Source organism: Micromys minutus (assembly GCF_963924665.1).
Source record: "Micromys minutus genome assembly, chromosome: 18".
Lineage (NCBI taxonomy): Eukaryota > Metazoa > Chordata > Mammalia > Rodentia > Muridae > Micromys > Micromys minutus.
The window spans coordinates 26,711,739-26,732,616 of record NC_137953.1 but is presented as its reverse complement, the minus strand read 5'-3'; the positions used below and the strand labels follow the sequence as shown (position 1 = coordinate 26,732,616).

Genomic DNA, 20,878 nt, shown 5'->3' with positions numbered 1-20,878 from the left:
GTTTTGTTTTGTTTTCTGAGACAGTTTCCCTGTGTAACCCTGGTTGTCCTGAACTCACTTGAGGCTAGCCTTAAACTCACAGAGCCCCACCTGCCTGAGATTAAAGGTGTGCACCATCACCACCCATCAAGACTTTTTTTTTTCAGAATCTGAAATCACAGTGTTTTGTCTCTGCTTAATTGGCAGACTTCTTTTAAAAATTTGTGCTACATTAAAAATGGTCATGAAATTGATGTGATAGTTTAGTTTAGTGCCAGTTTGAGCCACAGGGTGCTGATGCAGTTTGGATATGGAATGTTCCTCAAAGGCCAATGTTCTTAATTAAGTCTTTGTCCTCAGCCTTATACTGTTGGCAAGAGACAGATCTTTATGAGGAGCCTAGAAAAAGGAAATGGATTACTCTGGACATATTCCTGAGTAGTTGGATTCTGGTCTCTCCCTGTTCTGCTTTTTGCTACCATGAGGTGAGTGTCTTGTACCACCATGCACTCTTGGCCAGTACCACTGTGTACCACTTCACAAAAGTCCCAGTGACCATGACCTAAAACATTGGATAAAATAAAATTTTTATCCTTTTCTCCTTGTAAGCTGATTAATCTTAAGATATGTCTTAGTTTGTGTTTCATTGCTATGAAAAGACACCTTGACAGAACTCTTATAAGGCTGGCTTACAGTTTTAGGCTTTTAGTCCATTATCGTCATAAGGATGATGGTACCAAGCAGACAGACATGATGCTGGAGGAAGAGCTGAGAGATTTACATCCTGATCCTAAGGCAGCCAGGAAGAGATTGACTTTTCTGCACTGGGCTGAACTTGAAGCCCTCCTAGACAGTGACACATGTCCTCCAACAAGGCCACACCTCCTAATAGCACTTCTCATGAGCCAAGTATATTCAAACCACCACACAAGATGCTTGTCAGTAAATGAAACCTAAGGGCCCAGGTTCTCACACATTTAGAGAAATATTCTGCATGGGTCTAGTGTATTTTTAGGTAAGATTAGCACTTGAATTAGTAGATAGAAATAAAATGCTCCTTGAAACATGTTTATAGGGCCTCACCTAGCTGGTTGAAGCCTCATAAAGGCTGAGTAGGAAGGAACTTCTGCCTGATTGGAATGACCAGGGTGGGGCATTGATCTTCATTGAAACCTATTCCATGGGCCCCAGCTTGCCCACTGCAGGTCTTAGGATTAGCCAATTCTTTATAGTAATTTACTTTGTCAATATGTGATCCTGTTGCATGGTTTTTTTGTTTTGTTTTGTTTTGTTTTGTTTTTGGAGACTACTAATGCAAGTACATCATAAACTTGCTTAAATAGTTATCAGGTATGTCTTGAATGCCTTCTATTACAAAAGTGGTATATCTGAGTTGGAGTTGGGGTGGTATCCACACAAGCAAGAGTGGCAGGAGTTGAGCTGTAAGTGGAAAACCTGTTCTATATCAGGATGGCTTTCTAGCAGTGGAGAGCCAAGGCTTGAGAGTTTTGGGGCCCACAGAGGCAATAGGAAGGTGTGGTTTTCTTTTTAGCTCTATTGTGTAAATGTGTGCCTTGAGATAAATAAAACCAATTGGCCTGGGTGGTTTCAAAGACTTCTTCCATTTTCACATTCTGAGAATCTGATTTTTTTGTCTTGGTAAGGAGGGGGTAGCCTAAATAATGGAATACATAATCAGATTTTTTTCTTTTACAAAGATGCAATGCATCATTAACCTCTGATGCCAAGAGAGCAGTAGTGTACTCAGAAGAGTATATTTACTAGGTTGCATGGATGATCACCATCAAGTTTGTGTTTCTGTAGAACTTGAAGATGACGTTAAGACATGTCCTCTTCCAACATAAGTATATTTATGAATTCATCTCAACAACTTTTCTACCGTGTGGCCATGGTAAGACCATAGGGCTCTTTATAGTCAATAAAGGATCTTCCTCCCTAGGCAGAAGCTTTCAATTCAAAAAGTATAGAAAGATAAGTAGCTGTTTTGGTAATTTTAGAAATAAGTAAGATATTTACTGTAAGACAAAAATTATATGGCAGGGTACTTCAGTTCAGTTATTATTGTTGAGTAGATGTTGAGAATTAATGTTCATCTTGTTTTATTTATGGAAGCAGAGCTGTGTCTCTGGCAGGCCTGGGTCTATGGTTTGTAGAAAAGCAGACCCTGGTGAATGGGAAGAACATCTCACCTGCCCTCCCAACTCCTTCCCTTGGATCTCTTCAGCCTTCTCATAACAGGTTTCCCTGGGGAAACAAGGAAGGGTGGAATGGCTTTAGGAAGTACAGCATTCTCCCCAACCATCAAAGTAAGTCAGTGTCATTTAGATACCATTTGATGTTTTACCCATATTTTTTTAAAAGATTTATTTATTTATTTTATGTACATGACTACACTGTCTCTGTCTTCAGACACACCAGAAGAGGGCTTTGGATCCCCATTACAGATGGTTGTGAGCCACCATGTGATTGCTGGGAATTGAACTCGGGTCCTCTGGAAAAGCAATCAGTGCTCTTAACTGCTGAGCCATCTCTCCAGCCCCTACCCACATTTTTAAAAAAAGTTTTTTTAATATATGCAAATATTTTGCCTGAATGTATGTTCCTGTCCATTGCCTGGTGCCCATAAAGGCCATAAGATAGCAGTGGGTCCTCTAGAACAGTTGTTAGCCACCGTGTGATTGCTGGAAACCAAACCATGGACCTCTGCAAGAACAGCAAGATCTCTGTACTACTAAGCCATCTCTCCAGCCCCTAATGACATGGTTTATACAATTCCCAAGGATCCATGGGTGTGTGTGTGTGTGTGTGTGTGTGTGTGTGTGTGTGTGTGTGTGTGTGTTAGTTGTGAGGGCATTTTATGAGGAGATAAAGCTTGATTCCTTGCAAATCACATTCTTTGTCTAGAATCTCGGAGTATGTGAGAAGACTTAGCTAAGATGCCTGCTTCTGCTGTATATAGCTTGTCCCCAAACTTCAATATTGACATGATTAGAACTAACTCTTGAGCGTTTAAAGATTGCTGTGCTGTGGTGGTCCAGTACTAAATGGTCAGAGAAATTTGTCCTATGCTTCTAGGCTCATTAGTCTGGACACTGCATGCTCTTTGCTGAGAGGTCATTGTGATCTTTATTGCAGTTTCTTAGATCCTGATAGTTCTTAGACAAGGGAGATAGTTGTGTGACAATGATATTCGTGACAGTGTAATTTGCCTTAGGAAAATTAAAAATCGTGGATTACTAAAACTCTGTGTTTTTAAAAATTATCTATTTACATTCCATTCGTTACCCCCAGAGTTCCTCATCCCATTCCTCTTCCCCTTCTTCTTGAGGGTACTCCCCCTTCCACCAGACCTCCCCTTCCCTGGGGCCTCAAGTCTCTCAAGGATTAAGCACATCTTCTCCCACTGAGAACAGACTAGGCAAACTTCTGCTATATATGTGCCAGGGGCCTTGGACCAGCCCATGTATGCTCCTGGCTCAGTCTCTGGGAGCTCCCTGAGATTTGGGTTAGTTGACACTGCTGGTCTTCCTATGGAGTCGCTTACCCCTTCTGCTTCTTCAATCTTTCCCCTAATTCAATCACAGGGTCTCCAACTTCAGTCCAATGGTTGGATAAGTATTTGCTTCTGTCTCAGTCAGCTGCTGGTAGGGCCACTTGAAGGATAGCCATGCCAGGCTCCCATCATAGCATCAGTAAAAGTATCAGGCCTTGGTGTCCCCACCCCAGATGGATCCCAAGTTGGGCCTATCATTGGATCACCTTTCCTTCAGTCTCTTGTCCATTTCTGTCCCTGAAGTTTTTAGACAGGAACAATTCTGGGTTAGAAATTTTGGCTGTGGGTCAGTAACTGTACTGGCTGGTTTTGTGTCAACTTGACACAAGCTGGAGTTATCACAGTCAAAGGAGCCTCAGTTGAGGAAATGCCTCCATGAGATCCGGCTGTAAGGCATTTTCTCAACTAGTGATCAAGCGCGGAGGGCCCAGCCCATTTTGGGTGGTACTATCCCTGGGCTGGTAGACCTGGATTCTATAAGAAAGTAGGCTGAGGAAGCTAGGAGAAGCAAGCCAGTAAGTAACATCTCTCTGTAGCCTCTGCATGAGCTCCTGCTTCCTGACCTGCTTGAGTTCCAGTCCTGACTTCCTTTGGTGATGAACAGCAATGTGGAAGTGTGAGCTGAATAAACCCTTTCCTCCCCAACTTCCTTCTTGGTCATGATGTTTGTGCAGGAATAGAAACCCTGACTAAGACAGTAACCCAGTCCTTCCACTTTGAGGCCTTGCCTATCTATTGAAAGTGGACCAAGTCTCCCCCCCCCCCCAATTGAATCCTGAGAGTCTCTCACCTTCCAGATCTTTGGTACTTTCTAGAAGGTCCTCCATCTCCCACTCCCGAGGCTGCTTATTTCCATTCAAAAATTCTCCTGACCCTCTGGACTTTTCTCTGTACCCCCTTACCTGATCCTTTTCCCATTTTCCCTTTTTCCTCCCCTCACCCACCTATATCTCTCCCTCCCTCTGCCTCCCATGATTATTTTCTTCCCCCTTCTAAGTGAGATTGAAACACCTTCACTAGGACCTTTCTGCTTGTTACACTTCTTACAGTCTATGAGTTGTATCCTAGGTATTCTATATTTTTGGCTAATATCCACTTATTTTTGAGTACATATCATGCATATCCTTTGAGGTCTGAGTTACCTTACTCAGGATGATATTTTCTAGTTCCATTTATTTGCCTGGAAAATTCATGATGTTCTCATTTTTAATAGCGGCATAGTATTCCATTATGTAAATGAACCACATTTCTGTATCTATTCTTCAGTTGAGGGACATCTGGGTTGTTTCCTGCTTCTGGATAGTCCAGGTAAGGCTGCTTTGAACATGGTGGAGCATGTGTCCTTGTGGTATGGTGGGGCATCTTTAAGGTATATGCCCAAGAGAGGTATAGCTGGGTCTTTAGGTAGAACTATTTAACCACCAGATTGGTTTTCAGAGTGGTTGTACTAATTTGTCATCCCACCAACAATGGAGGAGTGTTTTTTATCTTAGCCATTCTGATTGGTGTAAGGTAAGATCTCAGGGTCATTTTGGTTTGCATTTCTCTAGACTAAGGACTTAGAACATTTTATAAGTTTTTCTCAGCCATTAGAGATTCTTCTGTTGTGAATTCTCTGTGTAGCTTTAAATCCTGTTTTTTTAATTGGGTCATTTGGTTTTTTGGAGGTTAACTTTTTGAGTTTTTTTATATATTTTGGATATTAACCTTCTGTTGGTTGTAGGGTTAGTGAAGATTTTCCCCCCAATCTGTAGGCTGCCAATTTGTCCTATTGATGATGTCTTTTGCCTTACAAGAGATTTTCAGTTTCATGAGGTCTCATTTATCAGTTGTTGATCTTAGAACCTAAGCCATTCGTGTTTTGTTCAGGAAATTTCCCCCTGTGTCAATGAGTTTGAGGCTCTTTCCCATTTTCTCTTCTATTAGATTCAGTGTATCTGGTTTTATGTTGAGGTCCTTGATTCACTTGGACTTGAGCTTTGTGCAAGGTCATAAATATGGATTTATTTTCATTCTCCTACATATAGACCTCAAGTTAGACCAGCACCTTTTTTCCACTGTATGCTTTTGGTTTCTTCATCAAAGATCAAGTATGTATATGGTTTAATTCTGGGTCTTTGATTCTATTTCATTGATCCCCCTGTCTCTACTAATACCATATGGTGTTTATCACTATTGCTTTGTATTACAGCTTGAAATTTCCCCGGGAAGTTCTTTTATTGTTGAGAATTGTTTTGGCTATTGTCTTAGGATTTAACTGCTGTGAACAGACATCTTGATCAAAACAACTCTTATACGAACAACATTTAATTAGGACTGGCTTACAGGTTCAGCCTATTATCGAGTGGGGAACGTGGCATACAGGCAGGCATGGTGCAGGAGGAGCTAAGAGTTCTACATCTTTGTCTGAAGGCTGCTCACAGAATACTGGCTTCCAGGCAGCTAGGATGAGGGTCTTAAAGCCACACCCACAGTGACACACCTACAGGGCCACACCTTCTAATAGTGCCACCTCCGGAGCTGAGCATATACAAAACATCACAGCTATCCTGGGTTTTTTGTTTTTCCATATGAAGTTGAGAATTGTTCTTTTCATGTCTGTGAAGAATTGTGTTGGGATTTTGATAGAAATTACATTGAATCTGTAGATTGCCTTTGGTAAGATGGCCATTTTCACTATGTTAATCCTACTAATCCATAATCATGTGAGATCTTTCCATCTTCTGAGGCCTTCTTCAATTTTTCAGGGATTTGAATTCTTGTCATACAGATCTTTCACTTGCTTGGTAACAGTTGCACCAAGATATTTTATATTATTTGTGACTATTGTGAAGGGTGTTGTTTCCCTAATGTCTTTCTCAGCCCATTTATTATTTGTATAAAGGAAAGCTACTGGGCTGGAGAGATGGCTCAGCAGTTAAGAACACTGACTGCTCTTCCAGAGGTCCTGAGTTCAGATCCCAGCAACCACATGGTGGCTCACAACCATCTAATAATGAAATCTGATGCCCTCTTCTGGTGTGTCTGAGGACAACTACAGTATACTTATATATAATAAATCAATCTTTTTTTTTTAAAGGAAAGCTACTGATTTGTTTGAATTAATTTTATATCCTGTCACTTTGGTGAAGTTGTTCATCAGCTGTAGGAGTTGTCCAGTGGAATTTTGGGAGTTGATTATGAATACTATCATATCATCTCAAATAGTAATACTTTGACTTCTTCTTTCCAACTTGTATCCCTTGATTCCTTTTTTTGTCTAATTGCTTTGGCTAAAACTTCAAGTACTACATTGAATAGATAGGGAAAGAATGAGCAATCTTGTCTTGTCCCAGATTTTCGTGTGATTGCTTCTAGTTTCTCTCCAGTTAATTTGCGATTTTATTATATTTAGGTGTAAGCCATGAATTCCTGAACTCTCCAAGACTTTTATCATGAACAGTTTTATATTTTGTGGAAGGCCTTTTCAGCATCCAATGAGATGATCATGTGACTTTTTTCCTTGACTTGTTTATATAGTGTATTATGTTGATCAATGTTCATATATTTACCCATCCCTGCATCCCTGAGATGAAGCCTACTTGATCATGGGGAATGGTGGTTTTGATGTGTTCTTGGATTTGGTTTGTGAGAATTCGATTTAGTATTTTTGCATTAATATTCACAAGCTAAATTGGTCTAAAGTTCTCTTTCTTTGTTGGGTCTGTGTGTGGTTTATGTATCAGAGTAACTGTGACTTCATAAAATGAATGAGATAGTGTTCCTATTTTGTAGAATAGTTGAGGAATATTCATATTAGCTCTTCTTTGAAGATCTGGTAGAATTCTGTACTAAAACCATCTGGCCTCTGGTCATCTGATCCTCTCATGTTAACTGGCCTGAGTGTCTTTGGCTCTGTGGGAATCCCAGCTGGCATGGGTATTTGGATGAGATTTTCACCGGTGTCATTGGTTACTGCAAACCTCCATGGGAGCATGCAGTCTGTAACATATGGGCAGGTAATGGCTGCTGATCTGGCCACTAGAACTGTGTTTATAGGGGGGGAAATGAAAATAAAAATCTGTGTAAGTCCTATTGCATATCACCAACACTTCTTTGCTCCTGATCCTTCCCAACTTCTATATCTCATGACTAAAATATATGCCTCTAGGACTTTTGTTTCTAATTTTATAAAACTAGTATCAAATGTACACGTCTTTTCTGACTTGCTTCCTTTGTAGAAGAAATGAAAAGGTCCTTGCATCTGGGACTTGGTACCCTACACTATTAGGTCCTATTTCCATGCCTGTGTTGGTACCTTGCACACCAGCAGTAACTGTGCCAACTCTGCCCCTAGGTTGGCAGCCTCGGTGGTTCCTTCTGTGTGGGGGAATATTATCCTATTACGACTCTCCAGAAGATGCCTGGAAGGGCTGCAAAGGGAGCATCCAAATGGCAGTCTGTGAGATTCAAGGTGAGTGACCAGCTAACTTGGAACCTTTTGTTTTCTTTGTACTTCCCTAGAAGAATGAAAACTACTGGTCCCTGCATGCCTTTCTGTGCTGCTCCTGCAGGACACACTGGTTGTTCTAAATGAGGAAAGGTGCAAAGACAGTTGTTCTTGAAAGAATGCCTTTGGAAAAAACTAAAACTGCAGCCAGCTTTTTCAGGATGGGTTATAAACTGGTCAGAATAATGAAAACAACATCTTCACACTCAGACTATGCTCATTTCTTACCTGCTTACCTGGGGCCAGTGGCTGTATGTGAGTCTTCAGTGATTTTACTCTAACATCAAACACCTTTGTGTTTAAATCAGGACAGACATACATACCCACCTGCACACCCCACCTTCCAATCAAAATAAGAAAGCACTACAGGGACAGCAAATAGTCTTTACTCCTTGGCTTTAGAATCTTCAGATGGTGAAGTGTGTGACTGAAGAGACTACTAGTAGATGGAAATTTGGTGGAGATGAAGAAGAATGTAGTTTGCTAGTTTCTTCTCTGAAAGAATTCTAAGAAAATACCTGCACACCCACACTGAGAGCTTGAGAGAAACAGAAAGGGGCAAATGTGTTCTTGATTGTTTCCCAATAGCTCCAAGGAAATAAAAATTTTGGTCATTAGCAGGTATGTTAGTCGATTCTGTTGCCATAGTAAAATACTCGGGGCTGGGTAATGTATGAATAAAATAATTTCATTTAGCTAACATATTAGACTATGAAAGTCTAGATAAAAGAGGGCTAACTGGTTAGGGCACACTGATATATGGTATCATGATGATAAATTATAGAGAAGGGAGGTCTCACACAGAAAGCCAGAGAAACCTGGGAGGAGCCTTTGTTCCTATGTAATGACCCCCCCACACGTACTAATCAGAATCTGTGAGAACTACATAATTACCTCCAAACAGTGACCTCCAATGACTTCCTACTTAACTGCCCTCTTAAAGGTCCTATGCCACCTAATGGCAAGCCTACGCTTTCCTGTGTGAGCATGCTAGTCTTTTGGGCTTAGAATAACATACTTTATATATTCACGGGGCCAAAGAGAGACTCTGGCTCCATCCTGATAACAAGGTTCAGTTAGATGACTGGTGTGTGTGTGTGTGTGTGTGTGTGTGTGTATGTTGGGGGGAACTGGGAAAGAGTAGACAGCGTCTGCCTTAAGACAAGATTTCTGTATTGTGTGGTTCTGATTGGCTGGGAACTCACTTTGTAAACCAGCTGGTCTCTACTTCCTGAGTGTTAGGATTAGAAGTGTGTGCCACTACATCCTGCAAGGTTTCTCTTCTTAATCAGCAAAGCTGTCTAGAACAGATAAATGCAAAGAACTTAGTGTCATTAAAGAAACTTTCAGGAGAATAGGAGAGATAGTTCAGTGGTTAAAATCACTTGCTACCCAGTATTGGGGACTGAAATTTAGATGCCAATACCCATGTAATCACAAGCCAGGCATTTTGCACACTCCTGTAACCTCAAGTCTGAGGAGGACAGAGACAGAAGGATCTCTGGGCTTGGTGGCTTCTACCTTAGTGATGAGAACACACTCTTGGATTCAGAAGGAACAGCTGATCGAGAAGAGTAGCTGACTTCTTCTGGCCTTAGTACACACACAGACATATGCACCTTCACATATATGTGCACACATGAGCACATAAGTACATAAATAGTAAATTATAACAAACTAAACAAGCTGGGATGGAGCTGCCCAGATAGTTGTTAATGAGTCTGATCTTCTTCCTTGCTCGAAGTGCATTCCGTGGATAATACTCGTATGGACCTCATCATCCCCGGGGAACAGTATTTCTACTTAAAAGCCAGAAGTGTGGCAGAGAGACAGCGGTGGCTGGTAGCTCTGGGATCTGCCAAGGCCTGCCTGACAGATAGCAGGACACAGAAGGAAAAAGGTTAGTATCAACGGCCCCTTGTCTGAGGACCTCGGAAACTACCCACTGCTATTTCTGGATTCCCTCAAGCCACTTGTATTGTTGAAATGCTATACATATTGCAGAATTGACGCAGGGTTCCACAAGTTTGCTTTCTTGGTGTGGTAGGAAACATGACAACTTTGGAGCCAGATGCACCTAGGGTAAATGATGTATCAGTACTTTACTGGCTATACAATTCTGCCACAAGTTACTTAATTTTTCTGAGCCTCATTCACCTCATCTTTGAAAAATGCCTAGGGATCAGAGTGTTCTCTGCAGTGTGTACCTGCTTTCCCAGGTCTCCCCTCAGGTAGGTGGATATTTGATTGCTGCTCAGAGCTCAGGGACATCATTTGATCTTCTGAGCACCACAGTGGACCTTCTTCCTTCCCCTGAGGTAGGAGTGTTGAGGCTTACTGCTCCAGTCACAGCTTTGCAAGCCTGTATGTGTACCTGAAGAGATTGCTGCACTGAGGGAGCCTTTCATGTGACAGAGAAGTTCCTAACTCTTGAAGTAGACCCAATAAAATGGCCTCTTCCTTGGTTGTGTTGGTGCTAAATCAGAAACAAATTCTTGAAGCTGTTGGATTGTCTCAGAGCAGGTGATGTGTAGCATTGTCGTGAAAAGGAAATAGAAGTGACAGCAATTGTTGCTGATTCTTTAGCACTAAGGTATCTGCAGAGCCTTGCCTGTAATGGCTATGTGCCATTAGCCCTGACAGACTATGTGATCTGGTGCTCAGAACACTGTTCCCAGGAACACAGCACTAGGGCCCCGTATTACAGAGAGGTGGGCTTAGACAGTTCAGGAGAGGGGCTCCCACAGATTCTTCTCTTTCTGAACCTGTGGTCGTTCTGTGTGTTCCCTGAAGGAAGAGCTGGGCTATGCCCTCTCTGCGTTTCTGTTCCTCTGACACTTTACCTCTCACCCCGAAACACACTGTAAACCTCACTTGAGGCATCAGTTACTCCGCTTCTGTGGAGCCTACTAACTAGGAAATGGCTGTCCTGTCTGAATATACTTTACCTTTGTTGTTGTTGTTAACTTAGAATTTGCAGAAAATACTGAACACTTGAAAACCAAAATGTCGGAACTAAGGCTGTACTGTGACCTCCTTGTTCAACAAGTAGATAAAACAAAAGAAGTGGCCACAGCCAGTGTCGCTGACTCTGAGGTAAAGTGTTGTTTTAGTGATGTCACTGATGTTATACACAAAGATAGTGTCAGATTGTTTATGGGTATTTGTTCTCCAGGAATTGCCATCTTGGAACCAGCTGTTGTTTGGAAGAAAGGGGCAGACTCCAACACAGAATTACATGCATTGCTGTACTTAAAAGCACACACTTTCTTACCCTTGAAGGAATTTGGGAACTTGATAACAAATACAGATTGCAATCACAGCATCACCTGGGACCTTTATTAAACATATATGTCATCTCCTTGATCCCCCAGTCAAGAGTGTGTCTTCAGAGATTTCATGAACAACTTACTAATATCAATATTCAAAAGCAAAACACTCAGAAAATGAAACTTCCTTAAAAGACAAAAGTACCTACTAGCTCTTTAAATGAATTTTGGTTACTTCAAGCCCTCTAGTCTTCCACACTGAGAACAAATGATGTACAGTGCCTGCATCTGTGCCCAGCACTAGCAGGGTGCTAGCATAGAGTCTAGAGGGAAAAGAAGTTGCCATTAACTGGAACAGTGGGCAAATAAAGGGTCAGAACAGCAAGGTGTATATGAAAATGGATGACTTGGACTAACTGGTTTTTGTTACATATCACTGATATGCATATTTATCTAGCAACATGCTGGTTGGGCATATTAATGTTGTTTGTGAGTATACCACTGAGTTTTTCATTTTGTAGCAAGACAAAAGGTTCTTCTTCTGGTTGTTATATAGGAGGGAATCGATGTAGGAACTCTGCTGAAATCAACCTGCAACACTTTCCTGAAGACCTTGGAAGAATGCATGCAGATTGCAAATGCAGCCTTTACCTCTGAACTGCTCTACCATACACCCCCAGGGTCCCCTCAACTAGCGGTGCTTAAGTCCAGCAAGGTAAAAGCCCAGCTCCCCTTCTCTCCAGCAGCCCTGTGGCAAAATATAAGGATACATGCAGCCATGCCTACTACTGTTTGAGAGTCGTTTTCTTTCTGTCCACTTTTGGATCTGCCTTTGATCCTGTGTCTAGTTGGGTATTTTTTTTTAGCAGTTTAACCCTACATGGTTTTCTACTATAATCTCTTCTCTCTAACCTCAAAGAGTCTTCCCAAGATTATTGCTATCCTACCTAGTCAGGGTCAGCCTGACACTTCCATTAGCCAAGAGTAATGAGTAAATTGGTCATTTCCTCATGGCCTATAAGCTAAGACTTAAACTTTGTAGCCTCCTCCCATGTCAGCAGCTTCCTCCCTTGACCACACCTAGCCTGAACATGCCATTGCTTAAGTCCTTTCCCAGTGCTGAAGTCCTGTCTCTGCTTCTCTCCTATGTTAGCCCCTGTTTATCTTCCCTCAGTGCCTAGGTCAGACTAAGAGGATGTCCTCTCGTACACTCCCTGTTTCAGCCCTAACTTCTATTGAAGTTGACTTAAGGACAGAAATTCTGTCTGTAATGCTTACCTTCTATCTTTAGTGTTAGATACAGTACTGCACCATAATTTGCTATCTCTCAGTGCTGAATATGGCTAACAAATTACAAAGAAAACTAGTCATTAGGAATTTGACTATGGTATTGAGACCTATCATCCTTTCCTAAGAAATTTGGGTGTACTTCTATTGGACCTAGGATTCTTTCCTTGAGGAGGGTAATATGTATTCTGTCTGTATTGACCACTTTTCTTATGTGATGATATTCTAAATAACACTCTGTTGCAAGTGTAACACACAAACTTTCATTTCTTTGTTTTTCTTTTTAAAGATGAAACATCCTATCATACCAATTCATAACTCACTGGAAAGGTATAGTAACTCTTATTTTTCTTCTTTCTAGAAGTTAGAAATCTATACATTGTGTTCCTTGTTTGTAAAAAGGGAGTGATGCGGTGATGGTGGTTTGATCTGGTGTCAGAGCGAATGACCTGACTTCCCTTTGTGAGCAGCTAAACCACAAGTGGATTTGGCAGAAATGGACAGATGTGGCCATTTCCCTAGGAAATGAGTCTTGCCCTCACATCTACTAACTTGGTCTTTGTAGAGTTGCTGAAGCTTAGACCTTCTCTTGAAGAAGGGCTGAATGTTGATTTCAGTGTGCTTTTCCCCAGGAAAAGTAGTATTGTTTCTCTGTCTTACTTAGAGATGGAATCTTAGTAGCTCATAAGTCAAAAGATAACTTGCAAGCAAAATATAAACTAGTACCATTTCTCTAAATGATTGATTTAAAAAAACTGTATATACAACTGCAAGTGTATGTAGTTCAGAGGTACAATGCTCTCCTAGCATGTGTGTGTCCTTGAGTCTGATCTGAGTGTCACCAAGAAAGGAAAAGCTTCCTGGCTCGCTACTGTCAGGGTCTTTACTCATAAAAATAGACAAAATAAAATTGTGTAGGCACTTCCTTGAATTGACACAGTACAGATTATCCTTTTAAATTATTAACAGTCCATCCCTTTATATGCTGTTTATGTGCATTTTGATTCCTTATTACAAAGACTGTCCTCAATTTGGTCATTGCTACTTTTTTCCTTTTCAAACACTTTCACTAGAAACATTTCTATAAATTTCTGTTTCCTTTATGTTTACATTTTGAGTTGTGGGTTTGAAGTGTGTATTTCCTTTGGGTGGAGTCATTATGTAGCTTGGAGGCTGCTCTGTCACTGCTTTAAGTTGACTGGGTATGAAGACATTACATCCTTTTACCAGAGTCAGCTGTTCATTTAAATGTTAAACAGCTTTTTCCTGCTGCCCTGATGTGTGCTCAGTCCCTTGGGAAATGCTGTGATCCTACTTTGTGCCTTTTTCTGAGACTCCTGCTGATAGGAGAATTCTCTGCTGGCCACAGCTTGTCACTTCAGACAATTAACTGCTAAGCAAACATGTTTAAGTGGCCAAGTGTCATAAGGAAAAGCCTCCCAGGGAGAAGTTGAAGAAAGTCAACTAAGTATTAAATGTGGCACCTGGAGAAAGCCTATTGCAAACTAAAGAGCTGTCCTGAGCATTTCCTGATGCTAGTGGAGCTTGGGTTAACTCAGGGTACAGGAAAAGCCACAAGCATTTCTGTATTTATTATTTTTCAAGAGGGTCTTAATCTACAGCCCAAGTTAGCCTAGGACAATGGCAGACTTTTTGCCTCAGCTGACCCCCCCCCAAGGAAAAAGGATTGCAGGAATAAGCCACCACACCCAACTTTAGTAGTTTGTTAACTGTATTTGCCTTGGTGTCTGTGGGGGAAAAAAAGGTTAGTGTTTTGTTTTTTACAAATTGCCTTTAATCAGTGTTTGGTGGTTGTGGATCCTCTTATCCCTTAGAGCAACATTACTCAACCTGTGGGTCAAAGCCCCATGGATTCACACATCAATATCCACATTAGAATTCCTAACAGTAGCAAAATTATAGTCATGAATTAGCAACAAGATAATTTTATTGTTGATGTCACCACAATATGAGACATTGTATTAAAGGGTCACAGCATTAAGAAGTTTAATCTTCTGGGCAGCCTGTGGCCAGAAAATCACATTTTCTTTTAAACAATTTGTTTTAGGCCGATGGAGTTAAACAGTTGTGAAAATGGATCACTAAGTATAGAAGTCAATGGTGATGAAGAAATCCTAATGAAAACCAAGAGTTCCTTATATCTGAAATCCTCAGAGGTGGATTGCAGCATCTCCAGTGAAGAAAACGCAGATGATAATGTGACAGGTAATGTTAGAAAAAGTCTGTCTTGCTGTGTTGAACAGTAGGTTTAGGGTGTACCTAACACACAGGATGGACACAGATAGAGCTTGGCCTCCGAGCAGCATGCTGCCCATCTCCTAAGGGAGCTTGCTACTGCCGGTCACGGAACTGTCCAGCATCTGTTACCCATCTAACACTGTAAATAAAATACACGTGCTGAAGCTCGTGGCTGTATTTTGGTGGGTGTAAGTGGTTCACTGACTCCCATAATACCTTAGTATCTTTTGAACCCAGATTGCAACGTCAGACTTGGTGTGTGACATTAGAGCAGCTAAGTTTTCCAATCTCCTGGTTTCTAGTGGGGCCTGAGGATGTCACAGTTTACCAACCACCAAACTTCTGTGTGTTTATCAAGCCAAAGTTCAGGTAATGCCTGTGTAGCTGGGAATTCTGTCCTTTCAAATTTACTAATTGCACTGGCACTAATCACAAAGTCTGTCTTCATATTGGCCAGATTAACTATGATAGAATTTATAGTTGTGTGATAACTGCTTACTAAATAATTTTAAATCAGTATACGTAACTGAAATAAGAAAATTTCTTTCTTCCTTAGCTGACTTAAAAGATTCTGTAATTTTTCTAGCCAAGTCATTTTTAATATGTTAATCCTAGAAGCTGTTAGATGTTGATCTGAGGAAAGTAACAGACCCCTTTAAAGTCTGATTTCTTGAGTAAAGTTTCCCTATAGAAATCTGTGGGCATAAACCAGTCCGATTTAAGGTAAAAGCCTTTGAACAGGGTTCTTTACAATATGACTGTCAGTTTTCATGTGTTGTCTTCACATTAAGTTCCCCAAACATGATCTAAGGGAATAGTCTGCTTTCTACAACTATGTGGTTTTGATCAGCCAATCAATAAAGAACATTGCTTTCATGTTTTCTATTTGGAAGCATGTATGTGATCTAGATAAGGGCTGAGCCCAGATGCATCACTGTAATTCATGTCTAAATGAAGCCTGTCCACGCACATACTCTGTCCGTGAAGGTGTATCTCACACTTCTTGTGTTCATGCTCTCCAGACAGAGTAACTGTCTAGAGCCTTCTCCAACTGCAGAATTGGCAACAAAGGCCACATGAAAAGAGTATGACAGTAAATAAAGGCATTAGTTTCTGGTGTGATTTTTGAAGCAAGACAAACACCTAAGCCCATGCATGCTAGGTAGCAAATTTGTACTACCCTGTATAGCCATGAACAGCTGGAAAAGCACTACAAGTCTTGATTTAGGATTAGCAAGTAAATTTTAACAAGTGGCCCAATCCATAAACACAGAATATGCTTACAAGCAGGACTGGCCATTCATAGGAGAAAGTCACTTAGTGGCCCTTATATTGCTATAACTGATACCATAAGGTCCTTAATATCAGGTTTCCAGGGCCAACAAGATGACTCAGTAGGTAAAAGCACTTGCCACTAAGCCTGATGATCCAAGTTGGATCACTAGAATCACATGGTGGAAGGAGAGAACCAACTTCTGTAAGTTGTTCTCTCACTATGCAAATGACAAAATAGATAAGTAAATATAAAACAACACATGCTTCTGAAGAGTACTGAATGATAGTGAGTAATTGTGATGTGTGCTGGTCAGTGACAAGATCCACACATGCTCTTTAGGGGTGTGGGCATGTGTACAACACTTCCTGTTCTGTGTTTTATAAATCTTTACTGAGGATTATGTGTTCACTTTTATACTAATAGTGTGGGAATTTAGTGATAGGCATCACTTCCTTTGTAGTCCAGGGTGAGATAATGAAGAAAGATGGAGAGGAAAACCTGGAGAGTCATGACAGGGATCTGGCACAGCCCGGATCAGACTCCGGATCTGACTCAGTTCGCTCGCCCGAATCTCCATGGGAAGACAGTGAAGAAGTTATTCCAACTTTCTTCAGTACTATGAATACCAGGTATTTTGGGCCCTTTAAATTTCCTGGCTATTTGACACTAGTTTCCCTTTTTAGAAATCAGTTATGATGGCGTATTCTAAGCAATAGAGACTATGGTATACCAAGTACTTCTTAGTATTTACCAGGTGGAGGGGATGAGAATGGCTTGAATTATGCGGTGGATTATGTTCAATAGACTGTTTCATGATAGAAGAATAATGCCTGTGACTACTCATGAAATCAGGCAGAGTAGTTTACCCCCAAAAACTGTTTCTGTGACATCTCTGAACTGCAGAGTGCTGATGTGGTTTTAATCTTCCATTCTCAATAACCAATTGTTTAGCTTTAGTGACATTGAACTTCTGGAAGATAGTGGCATTCCCACAGAAGCATTCTTGGCATCTTGTTATGCGGTAGTTCCAGTACTAGGTAAGATTTCTACAATTGGCTTATATCCATTAGTTTCTGGACTTTTATCATAATTTTCACATTATAAATATTCTGTATCAGGCACAGTAATTGATTTTTCTTAGCTTCCTCTTGATATCACATGCCACATAGTGAAAGCTGTCCGACTTAAACACTCTTGCATTTTCCCATTCCATTTGTAATTGATTGAGCTATTGATTATATAGTCAATGAAAATAGGGAATTCTGCTTTCTAGAAAATATACATGCAAGCAGTAGTTCAGGAACAAGCCTTCAAATCTGCCAGTACTGTGGGGAAATATCTTACTAAGTGATAATTGTTTCAAAGATAAATACAATTATATATCTGTATATACATATACAATATTAAAATTTTTTTAGTATAAAGTCAGTAATATTGTTGACATGTTGATATTTACTGTATGATCTACTATTGCATGCCCTTGTTTCTCGTGTATATGAGTATGTGTGTTTACATATCTGAGTGGGTGTAATATGTACATACTGTGCACATATATGTACATGCCGGAGGTTGATGTTGGGTGTCTTCCTCGTTACTCTCCACTTTATTTACAGGGATCCTCTGTTCAATTCTCTACCTCCCTGTGCTGTGATGATGGGTTGATTCCACAACACCCCAACTCTGACGTGGGCTCTGGGGACCTGAGCTCTGGTCTCCACACTTGTGCTGCCAGTGCTCCACACTTTCCATCTCCCAAGCCCTGTTCATGTCCTTTTAGTTAAAGTATAACCTGCGTCTAGAACGTAATTGTACAGTTGTCAGTCTGTTCCTCCCTATGTCTTCTATATCCCTAGCAAACTAGAGAGCATTTTCATCACCACAGAGCAGTCCCTGTACCATTCGGTTCACCATCCCCTGTGAAGCCTGATTGTCAGCATGGCTTAGGTTTTCCTTGTCTGTGTAAATGTCTACTCATACCTGGCTTTTCTCTCTAAGCATATTTAGAGATTTATCTTTGTGGTGTGTATTTCTTGCTCTCTCATGCATCTGGGACAAGAACTCTGGTGTTACTGAGCAGCTCGACTGTGCTAGCCTGCAGGAAGTTTCCCCACACCCACAGTCGCTGGCTCTTGTTGTTTCACCTTCTCTCGTTTGCTGGTGTAGGTACTTGGGTTTAGGCCTTTCTCATACTCAGTGGCCTTCATTGTAGCTTTAATTTGCATTTAGCAGGTACCATGATGCTGAGTACATTATCATACAGTTCTTGGCCCTGCAGGATTTTTTGTTGTGATACGACTCTCCAAATCTAGTCCAGGTTTAAAGTTGATTATTTTTTGTTTTATTACTTAGGATGCTTCTGTTACTGAATTTTGAAGAAAAATTTCATTATAGACATGCATCACAGATATTTTCCTCAGACTCAAACTTTTCTATTTATATTTTATCTTTTTATAAATCTGTTTTTTGAAAAGTAAGTTTCACATTTTGACAAACTTGACTTTTGTGTTAAATGTTTTCAGTTGTCCTAAAGTTACTTTTAATCAAGGGTAATAAAGATACTTTCGTGTTTTCTCTAGATATTTAATTTTACATCTATCATGCATGTGCATGCACACGTGTGTGTTAAGTGCATGGGTGCACAGGCTAGAGGACAGTCTTGGGTGGTTTTCCTTATGATACCCACTGTTTTTTTTTTTTTTTTTTTTTTTTTTTTTTTTTTTTTTTTTTTTTTTTTTTTTTTTAGACAAAGTCTCTTACTGGCCTGTTGCAAGTAGACCAGGTTGCTTAGCTAGAGGGCCCCAAAGATCTTCCTGTGTCTTCCTCCAGTGTCCCTCCCATTTGTGGAGACTGTCAGCCTGTGTCACTATACCTGAGGCCCTCCTCTGTCCATGGGTGCTAGAAATTGAATTCAGGTGCTCACGCTTGCAAAGCAAGGACTTTACAGACCGAGCTGTCTTCTCAGCTGTAGTTCATGCTAGAAGTACTTTTTGTACACATGGTGATGCTGATACTTGGGGGTCATTTTGTCTTAATCACAAACTAGTTATTTAAGGACCATTTGTCAAGAAAAACAACAACCAATATTGCCTCTTACATTGCTTTGGCTATTTGCCCCAGAACTTTTAGGCTTATAAATGGGTTTCTTTTTTCTGGCCCCATGATTTGTTTGTATTTTCTTAGTATCTCAAGTCTCCCAATTTTGTTTCTTGTCATGGTTGTTTTGGAAATTCTAGGTCCTTTGCAGATCTGTATAATTTAGTTAGAAATTCCCTATTAAAGGGTCACTGAGATTTTGGTTAAAGCTGTATGCATTGAATTTGTAAGCCAATCTGGGGAAAATTATTGTCTTTCACAACATATAATATGTGTTTGTGTTATCTGATGCATATATTTATATATATATATATATATGGGTATATAAAATATATAAATGAATATAAATATACATTTATTTTAGTCATTTTCTCTATATTTATTTTCTCTAAACAGTGCTATGTATGACTGTTTTATTAGGAATAAATTTTGGACTTTATGGGTTTGATGCTATTCACATATGTAGCAGTAATGTATATAGCTATATTGATTGCTATATGCTGGTAGTTCTTATAGTTATGAATCAGGTAATTTTATTAAATGCTGTTTCTGCAGCTATTGAAATGTATGTTTTTGGGTAATTACCTATATAATGAGCTATGTTCTTTACATTCATTCACTCCTGTTTTGCTGTTTCTACATTCTTTACTTATTTTGTGTTTTCTTTTTTTCCTTTTTTTAATTCTCATTTCCTGTCTTAGAGCCAGTGAAACTATTGTTTTTTAGCACACTGTTTTATTTCATATTTGGGATTCTTTTTAGCTGTATCATTTTCTACCTTTTTTATAAAAGACCAATCAGATAATTTTTAGAATTTATTGTTTTTTATCTTCTGTTTTTATGCTATGCTTTAAAAGTAAAACTTATATTTATTAAATATAAATAATTAAAATTATAAAGTTAGATCTAGCTAAACTAGAGTTAGTAGTATAGTCAAACCACATGTAATATATAAGTTTTTAGGAGATACATTAATATAATAAAATAAAAATTAATATATCTTACATAACAGCATATCTAAAATGTCATAAACATGGATGGAATCAGGTTAGAGAGCCATTAATGAGGTTTTCTGCATTTTTTCCCTTTGGTGCTAAGTTTTTAAAAACCGATAGGTATTTTAGGCTTACAATTCATTTCAGTTTGGACTCTGCAAAATTGGAAGTAGTAAATAGTCACATATCTGTGGCTGCCACATTGAGCAGTGTACCAGCCTGAGGACTTTCGAATGGATGCTCTAAACTTAGGAGAGGTGCTTTCATCAGACCTTGTCACAGCGACACGTCTCAAAGCTGTGAGATAGAAAGCTAATGACCAAGTCCAGAAGTCAGAGTAATGTTGGGGAAAAGAGCCTCTAGTGTATTATTATGATGAAAATATTTTCTAATATAATGATACATGTTTCCTACATTAAAAGATCTTTTTCAATATTATTTTTTTTCTTTTTTCAGACAAACTTGGTCCCACAGTGTTTGCTCCTGTTAAGATGGATCTTGTTGGAAATATTAAGGTGAATATACTTTCTTGTTTCTGCAGAAACTTATTTATAAATGAATGGTTTTTACTCCTTTAGTGTTTGACAAGAATAAATCAAAGGGGGTAGAGGAGTCGTGCACACTGGGAATTTTCAGTAGAGGAATGACTGACACGTG

At 39.9% G+C, this 20,878-nt stretch overlaps 1 protein-coding gene across 1 annotated transcript in view; it reads left to right on the top strand.

The window, feature by feature from the left end:
* Positions 1–20,878, top strand: part of PLEKHA8 (pleckstrin homology domain containing A8) — a gene marked incomplete at its 3' end in the record, with an annotated part of 41,650 nt that overhangs the window by 12,539 nt on the left and 8,233 nt on the right. The window contains exons 2-10 of the mRNA XM_080932620.1: positions 7,890–8,006; positions 9,787–9,942; positions 11,014–11,138; positions 11,868–12,026; positions 12,888–12,928; positions 14,667–14,824; positions 16,594–16,762; positions 17,085–17,170; positions 20,678–20,736. Coding sequence (XP_080788746.1) covers positions 7,890–8,006; positions 9,787–9,942; positions 11,014–11,138; positions 11,868–12,026; positions 12,888–12,928; positions 14,667–14,824; positions 16,594–16,762; positions 17,085–17,170; positions 20,678–20,736 — 1,070 coding nt within the window. The remainder of the gene's footprint in view (positions 1–7,889; positions 8,007–9,786; positions 9,943–11,013; positions 11,139–11,867; positions 12,027–12,887; positions 12,929–14,666; positions 14,825–16,593; positions 16,763–17,084; positions 17,171–20,677; positions 20,737–20,878) is intronic.